Genomic DNA, 11804 nt, shown 5'->3' on the forward strand with positions numbered 1-11804 from the left:
CCTTTTCTGCCTGAGACCCTGGAGAGCCATGGGGAACGGCTGTGGCTGAGTGGTAGAGCATCTGCTCGGCATGCAGAAGGTCCCAGGTTCAATCCCAGGTGGCATCTCCAGTTAAAGGGACCAGGCAAGGAGGTGATGGGAAAGACCCTTTTCTGCCTGAGACCCTGGAGAGCCATGGGGAACGGCTGTGGCTGAGTGGTAGAGCATCTGCTTTGCATGCAGAAGGTCCCAGGTTCAATCCCAGGTGGCATCTCCAGTTAAAGGGACCAGGCAAGTAGGTGATGGGAAAGACCCTTTTCTGCCTGAGACCCTGGAGAGCCGCTGCCGGTCTGAGTAGACAATCCTGACTTTGATGGACCTGATTCAGTAGAAGGCAGCTTCCTACATTCATGCATTCGACCCCCGTTTGCCCCTGGAAGGCACGCTCAGAGTCCCTGTGCAAGCCGGGACTACATTTCCCAGGGCCCTTCGCGGCGGGGCGCACGTGGCTCCCCCGATCAGCTGGTGGAAGGCAGGAAGGTCGGGGGGATTCCTTCGGCCGCCTGCGGCGTGGCTGGCCAGAGATGCCTTTGCTGGTGGGCGGGGAGCGGGTGGACCTGTCCCAGCTGGCCAGGCAGCGGCTTTATTCCTACCCGGAGCTGGAGGTGAGCTTTTTGCATGGCTTTTTGCATTTGGGGGACTCGCATGCAGAATATTTTTTAAGAAGCAATTTTTTAATGGGGGGAATGGGATCAAAAAGATGCTGGAATGGACCGAGATGGCGAAGCTTACAGCTTTGATCAATCAGAATGATAATGAACAATTTTTTTTGGGGGGGGGGGAAAGGGAGGCTTGGAGAACGGACTGTGAAAATTATTTTTTTAACGGGGCCGTTTAAAGGATGCTCATTGATCTAATCCCTTATTCGTACTTTGCGTTAATTTTTGTATTAGGTATGGATTTCATAATGTTGGATACGACAAGAACAGATTAATTAAAATAATGTTGGGATTAGTCCCGTTAGCAAAAGATTGTACAGTTTAATTTTAGACGGAAGAGGGAGAGGGGGAAGTCCCTTGATTGTTAAATTAGAATACTATTTGTTCTTCTCATTATTATTATTATTATTATTATTATTATTATTATTATTATTATTATTATTATTATTATAATATTGTTTTTATGGATATATTAAATGAAGAATTTTTTTTTAAAAGCAAAGCAAACCAGCCACCTTTGAGCATGCCTGTCTTTAGTGTCTGGTGCGCCCTGGGTGTTTCCTTTCCCTTCCTCCCTCCCTTCCTTCCTTCCTGTAAATCGAATTAAGAAACTTTATGCTGAAATAAAATGTTAATCTTTAAGGTTCCACTGGATCTTTGGTTTTTTTGGGTGGTGGTGGTGGTGGAGGTTAGTCCTTAAGGACTAGTCAGACCCACGTCTTTTGACTAATCAAAATAGCCAACCTTGCCAAGTGGAATCTTGTATTCCTAATATACGCTCCTGAAGAACACATGAAGTGTCCTGAAGAACACGTGGAGCTGCCTTGTACTGAATCAGACCCTTGGTCCATCAAAGCCAGTATTGTCTACTCAGACTGGCAGCGGCTCTCCAGGGTCTCAGGCACAGAGGTCTTTCCCATCACCTACTTGCCTAGGCCCTTTAACTGGAGATGCCGGGGATTGAACCTGGGACCTTCTGCGTGCCAAGCAGAGGCTTACCACTGAGCCACAGCCCCTCTCCAAATTTTTTATCAAACTCTCGGTCCATCAAAGTCAGTATTGTCAACTCAGATGCTCTCCCACTGAGCCACGGTCCCTCCCCAGAATATAAGTAAAACCATAAACATATGAAGCTGCCTTATACTGAATCAGACCCTTGGTCCATCAAAGTCAGTATTGTCTACTCAGACCGGCAGCGGCTCTCCAGGGTCTCAGGCAGAAAAGGGTCTTTCACATCACCTACCTGCCTAGTCCCTTTAACTGGAGATGCTAGGGATTGAACCTGGGACCCTTCTGCATGCCAAGCAGATGCTCTACAAACTGAGCCACAGCCCCTCCCCGAAGAAGTGGATTCTAGTCCCAGAATCATATATCTGATTAAAATTTTGTTTGTTTATAATGTGCCACAATGTGCTAGTGGTTATCAGACTAGGATCTGGGAGACCCAGGATCGAATCTCATTTATTACCTTATACTCCACCTTTTCTCCCCGATGGGGACTCAAACGTTATCCTCCTCTCCTCCATTTTATCCTCACAGCAACCCTGTGAGGTAGGCTAGGCTGAGAGTGTGACTGGCCCAAAGTCGCTGAGCGAGCTTCCATAGCACAGGTGGGGATTCGAACCCGGGTCTCCCAGGTACTAGTTCGACACTCTTAACCTCTACACCATGGCTCTGCCAGACAATCTTGTTTTTTTGTGGCATCTTGTTGCAGGGCTGAACTTGCTTCCCCACTGTTATCACACCGTGGTATGTTTTGGGAACGCATCTTAGGAACACAAGATTCTGCTTGGCCAGGTTGGCTATTTTGATTAGCCAAAAGACGTCGGTCTAATGTCCATCAGTTATTTTTAACTTTCATCATCGCCAGGTGTGACTGTTACACTATTTATTAAATTTCTACCCTGCTCTGTCTTGCCTGAGGCTGGGCTCAGAGCGCCTCACAACCATCAAAACACAACACTAGTGTGAAACAAAGAAATATTAAACCCCGGATGAGGTTTCAGTAAGCACAAAAGAGTCCCTGAACCTGGTACTAATTCCAGAGGAGCCAGCTATATTGTTGTCGCCAAAATTAAACAGGTGTCTTCTGGTATTTTAAGGACTAGCTTTTTATTCCAACATAATCTTCTGTGGACCAGACCTCACTTCGTCAGATGCTTGTAGTGGTGTCCTTTCTAGGTGTGTCCAGATACAAAGGTGTCTGTCCCATTTTTGTCAACAGGAGAGAGCCAAGCTACTAAGGAGCCAGCCCGCTCAAACAGTGGGACCCCGAGGCCTTTTGTATGTCCAGCAAAGAGAGTTTGCAGCGACCACTCCTAAAGATGGTATGTGGGCATCTGGCAGGGGCCTGATGGGGAAGTCCAAGACGAGCAGCCAAGATCCTAACGTTGCTTCTCTGCTTCTCAACAGGGTCTGTTTCGATTCTAGGATCTGACGACGCAACCACCTGCCACTTGGTAGTGTTAAGACACACAGGTACTGCAGCTGGAGGGATGGGGAGAAGAGACCCTTGAGTACTTGAACCAGCGTGGTGAACCTGACCCTTGAGTCAGCGTGGTGTAGTGGTTAAGAGCGGTGATTTGGAGCGGTGGGCTCTAATCTGGAGAACTGGATTTGATTCCCTGCTCCTCCACATGAGCGGTGGACGCTAATCTGGTGAACTGGGTTTGTTAAACCACTCCTACACAACACAACAATGCAAGCCTTTATTGGCATGTAAAAAGGAAGAACATACATTTGGATAAAACCGAGTACAAATAAATAAAATTTAATAAAACCATCCCAAATCAGCCATTAAGGAAAGCTACACACCATTCATGATACCTGATTGCTAGCTGTAAGAACCTTGCCACTGATTCAGTTATTTTTGGGTTTTGTGTGGTCATAAGATAGGATTTCCTTATTCCCACTCCTCCACACAAAGCCAGCTGGGTGACCTTGGGCTAGTCACACTCTCTCAGCCCCACCGACCTCACAGGGTGTCTGTTGTGGGGAGGGGAAGGGAAGGTGATTGTAAGCCAGTTTGATTCTCCCTCAAGTGGTAGAGAAAGTCAGCATAAAAAACCCAAAAAACCCTGTTTTTGTTCATGTTTCTTCAGGTAGCGGGGCCACCTGCCTGACCCACTGCGATGGGTCAGATACAGACAAAGAAGTCTTGTTGATTACCAGCGCTGTCCGAGCGCTCTCTCCTAACACAGAATATGGAAGGTCAGCTTTTAAAAATTTCAAACGTGTTTTTTTATTCAGCGCTTTTGAGTGGTGATCCATAAAAAAGGCTGGTTAATTATAGTTCCTTTCCAGTAGTGAAGTGAAATCAATTTGTGCATTTCCAGAATTTTAAGCTCGAGTGGTGTCGCAGTTTAATAAACACTGGCGTATAATTGGAAAGACGACGGTTGCAGTAACGCATTGGAATCAAATCGATCCTGAAGCGATAAGTTGAATGTGCCTGGCTGATTAATATTTAATCCCAGGGGTTGATTCCCACAATTCGGTTCTGCAAACGGTGGCGCCTCCCTCTGATGCAAGAGGCTTTTCTCTTTGTGGAAAGGTCCTTGCGCTGGAGGAAAGGGCCACAGTTAGCGGAACGGATATGCAGGAATCCAAACCTGTTGATTGAATTGACTAATCCTTCAGTTCAAAGTGGTGCCCGTGGGCGTTATGGCACCGGCCAAGAGTTTTTAAGAAGTAGGCAGGGTCAGGGTAGGGCTTTCTTCCAGCAAGTCTATCGATGCAAGGGATTAGATCTGGAACCTTATGAATGCAAATCATGGGTTCTGCCACCGAGCTGTTGGCCCCTCCCTCTAACCCGGAAACGTTCATAACTTCTTCCTTTGGCCGGTCAGGTTGGAATTGCATCTAGTTGGCGGCTTCAGTGATGATCGACACTTATCCCAGCGACTAACCAATCAGCTTCTCCGTAAGTCCATCCACTTCCTCCATCCACTCCCTGTAAGCCAGTTTGATTCTCCCTTAAGTTGTAGAGAAAGTCGGCATATAAAATCCAACTCTTCTTCTTCTGTTTGTTCCTGCTGTTATTTCTAGGAGCGTTTGACCGCTTGCAGGACAATGTCCATTTAGTGACGTTCTGTGTGACAGGTAATTATTTCAGAGCCGTCCTCTGTTCCCTTCTCTTGGCGACCTTTAGTTTTCCCAACTGTGTGGCCCTTGGTGTCCCTGCCTCTCTGCTTGCTTCCTGTCTTTGGGGCCAAGCGCTCTTCCACTTTGTTCTTTGCAATCGGTACCACTGCCCCTTTTTAAATTTTGAAAAATTAATTGCAGGTTATATCAATTTCTAGCAACACCATGTGTCAGTACTATGTACAGGTGGATCTTAGTGACAATACCACTAAGCATTGTTTTGACCCAACTGTTCACAATAAGAACATAAGAAAGGCCCTGCTGGATCAGATCCAGGCCCATCAAGTCCAGCAGTCTGTTCACACAGGGGCCAACCAGCTGCCTCTAGGAAGCCCCCAAGCCAGATGACTGCAGCAGCATTATCCTGCCTGTGTTCCACAGCACCTGAGATAATAGGCATGCTCCTCTGATCCTGGAGAGAATAGGTATGCATCATGACTAGCGTCCATTTTAACTAGTAGCCATGAATACCCCTTTCCTCCATGAACATGTCCACTCCCCTCTTAAAGCCTTCCAAGTTGGCAGCCATCACCACATTTTGGGGCAGGGAGTTCCACAATGAAGTTTAACTACAAAGAGAAAGCTATGGTGTTGCTTGTACCTTGGGTTAGCTTCGCTTTTGTTTGAATCAGCACAGAGCTTATGAGATATTTCTCTTTTTTCTTAATAACAGAGTTGAATGACCGGCAGGAAAAGGGCAATCACTATCCATACATTTATGGAATTGGTGAGTAAAATTTGAATTTGGCAACCATGCACCTTTGTGGGTGATCAGACAAAGGTAGAAAATGTTTGAGCTGGTTGGTTATTTTATTTATCTGTTCAGGATGTACTTATATTTAGCCCTGTCAGCAGATTCTGATTGTCAAGGTGGCTCAATCTCCCAGGTATTTCCCAACCCAGAGCTGGCAACATATAAACCATGCACTTATATTTAGAATAAAATAGACAATGCAAAAGGAAAGCGGATTCAAAACTTAAGTGGATGCCCCAGCAATTGGGTATACCCAAAGGAGGAAAGTACACAACCGAGTCCTATGGAGGGAAGGGGGTGTCTTCTGTGTAACAAGACAGACCCAGGTTCAAATCTCCACTCAGCCATGGACTTCAATGGGTGGCTTTGGGCCAGTTGCATACTCTGCCCAAACTATCTCATGGGCTGGATGTAAGGATAAAATGGAGGAGAAGGGGAAACATAGACGGTAGATAATACATAGTTAAAGACAAACTGAAAGAGAACTAGATTGGAATAAATTCTGTAGCAGCGTTTGCTGTTAAAATCAGGGCGTTGGAGTTAGATTAGGGAGGGACTACGTTTGCCTTTTAAAAGCACAGATCTTTGGATCTGGAATTGACCAATATCTCAGTTCTGGAGTTTCCTTTGCTATTTGACATGTGTCCCTTTATAGTTCAAAAGCAGCATCTGTGGATTTTTAGGCTGACATATGGATCTACCTTAGAATCTCTTGTGAAAAAGCATCCTTATAGGTGAAGAATGTTAGCTGTGTAAATTGACCAACAGCGGCATCTAGTGCCAGACCATGGCATTGCAGAACGCAGCCCAAAGAGAAGACTTCCCACTTGTCTTTGGTTGGGGCAAAGAGATAGTCCCATTTGCAGGGAGACAATGGGGAAATACAATGGGGATAGTCCCATTTGCAGGGAGACAATGGGGGATATACATTTGCAGGGAGACAATGGGGAAAGAGCCTCGTTGTGACCGGCACCTTCAGAGAACAAAGGGACACACCAGACAGCAGTCGCAAAGATATTTTCTCTCATGTGGGTTTTTGTTGTCCATGGACACAGGGAGTGATAAGCTGTTTTCAGTTCTGGGTTGTACTAATTTGTGTTCTCACCTTGTTTTCCAGCAGCAAATGTTAAGACCGGAGAAATCTTCCATGCTACTTTTCCAGACAAAGGACCAGAGGAGGATTTGCGGTCTGCCAGCATCTTAACTGGAGCCCAGGTAAGATCAGAGATGAGCTTTTTCAGGGGAGAGCAATTGGTTGCCTATAATAACCAGCTTTGTAGTGAGGAAGAGAAAAGACTTGGTGATACTGGTATATGTCTGGACTTCAGGTTTTCAGACTGGGTCGCTTGGTGGAGTGTCGATTGGGGGAGCCAGGGAACCCTTCACCATTTTAGTCTCGCAATAATCCTGTGAGGTAGTTCAGGTTGAGAGTGTGTGGCTGGCTCAAAGTCACAGTCAGCTTCCATGGCAGAGCAAGGATTTGAACATGGATCTCCTAGTCCAACCACTACACCATTCTGACTTTGAGAAGCACAGTAACTTATTCGTAAGTTTTTCAAAAGATAACTTTCCAAGCTGTGCGTGTGTTCTTCTACCAAGGCAAAGGTTGAGGGATTCTGGTTCTGCTTGTGATGGACCTATCTCTTTCTTGCAAACAGCCCTTGGAAAGGGTGTGCTTTTCCTCTTTGTTGTAGATGGTGAACATTTATGACTCCAGAAAGGAGCAACTCTGTATCGGGCCTTACGACTGGATGCCTTTCCATCATGCGGGTTTCTGGCTAGAACAAGACGATCAGTACATATTGCAGGTAATGGATGAGATACCCACAGAAAAAAGGTGGCCCACAGCTATTCTTCAAGGGGCTGTCTTTGTGTTCGCATGACCTGCCAACCTTCCCCTTCAACAGATGGATTTTCTTTATTGATTGATTTGATTTATACCCCGCTCTTTCCCTGCCAACAGGGCTCAGGGTGGCTTACAACATAAAATCCATAAACCCATAAGTACAATTTGAAACTCCTAATTAAAACCATAAAACTCCTAATTAAAACTAATCTAGCTAATACAAAATAGTATAAGATGGTGTCTTGACTATACTTCTATATGATGTTGGTGGGCGAACAGATGGTAACGAGGTCACCAGGCATGTAGCTATCTCAACTGCTTCAGGAGGAAGGAGACCAGGACCGAGAAGAAGGGAGGGGAGGGGGAGGCCAGCTAGCATGTAAAAACTGTCACTGTCCTCAGCCATAGGCCTGGTGGAACATCTTAGTCTTTCAGGCCCTGCAGAACAGGGCCAGGTTAATTTGCCACAGTTTACTAGTGTAACCTACTAGATGTAGGTTTTTTCGAGGTGGGTCCTGTCCCCTGACTGGCTGGGGATTTCTAGGCTTTCTCCATCGCTCGAGAGTATCCTGGAGCAGATGCTGTATCTCTGAACCACAGCTCCTCCCCTCTTGCCTGTTAGTGTACACACGCAGAAAGGCGTGGGTTCAATCCCCGGCAGCTCTTTGACTGGCTTCCTGGAGGGTGGCTGTCTGCCAGAGTCAGTAACACTAAGCTGCATAGACACTTGGTCTGACTCAAGAAAAGGCCTTTTGCACTCTCAGTTTTAAATTAATATATTTTTTTCTTTTTGCAGAATCTCTCCACCTCACCTCTGGCCGAACCGCCTCACTTCATTTCCCACATCCGAGCGACCCTGTCGTGTTTGAAGGAGCATCCGTTCCCGGACAGGACCCTGTTCCCCAGCAGGAAACCTTGGATCTATATCAAGAATGAAGACGGCCTCTGGGAGAGGGTTTCTTCTGAGCAAATCTAACCCGCAGGGGAGAAACTGAGAAAGCACGGGTGACCAAACAAGGAGCTCACAGTCAGAGACTGAGTTGGACTACAGAAGTGCGTTATAATATCCATATGTGCTGTCATAGGCATAACACAGAAAATAATGTATTATGCCTTGTCTTCTACTGCGCAAGTAGGCCTCAACGTAAGTGTTTTAACACTTGTTTACACAGCAGGCCACCTGGGTGCATGCGTAGGCAGCGCAATCTTATAATATCTAGGGGAATCCAACAAAGATGTTATTGCAGGAACATTAGGCCGGCTAGATTCAGCCACCAGCTTATCTTGTTATAAGTTATTGCGACAGCAATCTTACAAGAATGTACCTAGACAGCCTAAGGTCGTATTCCTGGCATCGTTCTATAAGAGCATTATATTTGTGTGTAAGATTGTTATATTGCATTCATTTCATGTATCACAAAAGCCTTTGGACCTAACAGCAGGTGCGATGAAGTTAAACACAAACGACAAAACAATAAAACTGGAAATCAGTGAAACTATATCAGTGATGTTGTGAGCCCATATTTGCAAGCAATCAAATAATAACATGTTCAGGTGCTATGGTGTTGAAAGACAGACACATGTTTAAGAAGTAAAATAAAAGTTTTTTTTTCCTTTCCAGACTATTTCTGATGGTTAGAAATCCATAAATTTAGACTTGCTTTATAGGCAAGGTGTAATGCCTTCGACTCAGCCGAGACGCAAGGGAGATACAATATAATTATTGCACTTGAACACATGAAGCTGCCTTATACTGAATCAGACCACTGGTCCATCAACATCAGTATCGTCTACTCAGACCAGCAGTGGCTCTCTAGGGTCTCAGGCAGAGGTCTTTCACATCACCTACTTGCCTGGTCCCTTTAACTGGAGATGCCGGGGACTGAACCTGGGACTCTTCTTCGTGCCAAGTAGATGCTCTGCAAACTGAGCCACAGCCCCTCCCTGAAGAAGTGGATTCTAGTCCCAGAAACATACTGGGAGGGTCTTCAATGCCATAGAGTCCAATGGCCAAAGTGGCTGTTTTCTCCAGGCGAACTGATCTCTATGGGCTGGAGGTCAGTTGTAATAGCAGGAGATTTCCAGCTACTACCTGGAGGTTGGCAACCCTAGTTGAGAAATACCTGGAGATTTTTTTTGGGGGGGGGAGCCTGAGAAGGGCGGGGTTTGGGGAGGGACTTCACTGCCGTAGAGTCCAATGGCCAAAGCGGCCATTTCCTCCAGGGGAACTGATCACTATCAGAGCCATGAAGATGTCCCCTCCACCACTACACGACCTTACCATCCTACTGCTACTCTGCACATAAATGAAGGCATGACACTGTTGCTCTGTACGCATGCGCACTAATAACGTGGACCTGCCAAAAGGCGGCACAAAAAAAGATAGCTCTAGGGAATCTCGCGCAGCCCTGCAAACGGTTCCACATAGGGTTGCCAGCTCCAGGTTGGGAAATTCCTGGAAATTTTGGAGCGGAGCCTGAGGAGGGCGGGGTTTGGGGGGGGGGCTTCAATGCCATAGAGTCCCATTGCCAAAGCAGCCATTTTCCTCCAGGTGAACTGATCTCCATCGGCTGGAGATCAGTTGTAATAGCGGGAGATCTGCTAGTACCTGGAGGTTGGCAACCCTAGTTGAGAAATACCTGGCCATTTTGGGGGCGGAGCCTGAGGAGGGCGGGGTTTGGGGAGGGGCTTCCATGCCGTAGAGTCCCATGGCCAGAGCCATTATAATAAAATTATAGACAAAATATATAAATACACACACACACATATAAATTATATATAATATATAATATAATGTTTTTTATATATATATATATATATATATATATATATATATATATATATATATATATATATATATATATATATATATATATATATAAATAAAAAAATTATAGAAACAAGTTTATATTATATTATGCCACTTTTGTTACTTTCCTTGTATTGTGCAATTTGTTGCTGTTTTTGTTTGCTAACTACCTGGAGGTGGGCAACCCTAGTTGGGAAATACCTGGCCATTTTGGGGGCGGAGCCTGAGGAGGGCGGGGTTTGGGGAGGGGCTTCCATGCCGTAGAGTCCCATGGCCAGAGCGGCCGTTTCCCTCCAGGGGAACGGATCACTACCGGCTGGAGGCCGGTTGTGCTAGCGGGAGATCTCCAGCCACCGCCGGGAGGTTGGCAACCCATCGGCGCCGAGGAGGGCCGAGGCGCCCTGTCAGTTCCCCGTCCTTGAGGGAAAGGGGGGGGGTTTCTGGGGTGTGTGTGTGTGTGAGAGGGAGAACTTTCGGGTCTCGGCGTGTTTTGCTTCCGGGGCGAGGGAGGCGGCTTCCGGGGCCGGGATGCTGGGCTGCGGAGCCTCGGGAAGCTTCGCCTGGTCGGCTGAGGGGGGAGGCCGCAGGTCGCCATGAGCGGTAAGAAGGCGCGGGGGGGGGGAGGGCGGGGAGGCGCCGCCCCCCCTCGCCCCAGGCCCCGTCGGGAGGGGGGGGTGGTGTGCGCGCGCGCGCGCGCTTGTCGAGCGAGGCGGGGGAGGGCGCTCTGCCCATGCTCGGGGGAGCCGCTCTCCTCAAGCTCCTGAGGGGGGAAAGGGGTGGGGTCGCCAGGTGTCTCAGCGGCACGAGCGTGGTTAGGCGCCTTCGATGTAATTTTGTGTTTTAATTGGGTTTTTTTTTTAAAAAAAAATTATTAGGGGGAAAAACAATGAAAAAACAATGACAATAACAACTGAAAAAAGCAGAATTACTGACAGTCTTAGTAATTTGAAATACAATATATGTGTGTGTGTATGTATACACACACACATAATAATGTGTATATATATATATATATATATATATATATATAATGTGTGTATATATGTGTGTATATATGTATGAATATATTTGTACATATATGTATGTATATGGTTGTACACGCACAAACATTTGTGTATATAGAATGTGTGTGTATGTATATGTATATATACACACACACACACACACACATAATGTGTGTATATATAATGTGTGTGTGTGTGTATATATATATATACACACACACACAAACAATAATGTGGGTATATATAATGTGTGTGTATATATAATGTGTGTGTGTGTGTGTGTGTGTGTGTGTGTGTATATATATATATATATATACACACACACACACACACATTATATATACACACATTGTGTGTGTGTGTGTGTGTGTATATACACACACACAAACATAATAATGTGTGTATATATAATGTGTGTGTATATGTGTATATATACATATGTGTGTGTATATATACACACACACACATAATAAAATAAGATCAAGTCTCCCATGCTACAGCTTATTTCTGTGTGTGTATATATATATATACACAATGTGTATATATAATT

General features: G+C 45.8%; 1 protein-coding gene across 1 annotated transcript; it reads left to right on the forward strand.

Annotated features, from left to right (window-relative positions):
* Window positions 1-563: 563 nt before the first annotated feature.
* On the forward strand, window positions 564-8509 carry NTAN1 (N-terminal asparagine amidase). Its single transcript, XM_056866359.1, has 10 exons — window positions 564-644; window positions 2923-3025; window positions 3111-3176; window positions 3800-3908; window positions 4547-4620; window positions 4746-4799; window positions 5515-5568; window positions 6713-6810; window positions 7290-7403; window positions 8238-8509. Exons 1-10 carry the CDS (start codon window positions 564-566, stop codon window positions 8415-8417), a joined length of 933 nt encoding a protein of 310 aa, XP_056722337.1. The 3' UTR covers window positions 8418-8509.
* Window positions 8510-11804: the final 3295 nt, after the last annotated feature.

The sequence above is a fragment of the Euleptes europaea genome, chromosome 21 (genome assembly GCF_029931775.1).
Source record: "Euleptes europaea isolate rEulEur1 chromosome 21, rEulEur1.hap1, whole genome shotgun sequence".
In the NCBI taxonomy this organism is placed as follows: Eukaryota; Metazoa; Chordata; class Lepidosauria; order Squamata; family Sphaerodactylidae; genus Euleptes; species Euleptes europaea.

Excerpts from the sequence above, each read along its gene's own strand:
- NTAN1 (XM_056866359.1), top strand. The coding sequence starts at position 564 with ATGCCTTTGCTGGTGGGCGGGGAGCGGGTGGACCTGTCCCAGCTGGCC. Across the intron at positions 3,909-4,546 it reads CCTAACACAGAATATGGAAG|GTTGGAATTGCATCTAGTTG; the intron begins GTCAGCTTTTAA and ends TTGGCCGGTCAG. Across the intron at positions 5,569-6,712 it reads TCCATACATTTATGGAATTG|CAGCAAATGTTAAGACCGGA; the intron begins GTGAGTAAAATT and ends CTTGTTTTCCAG.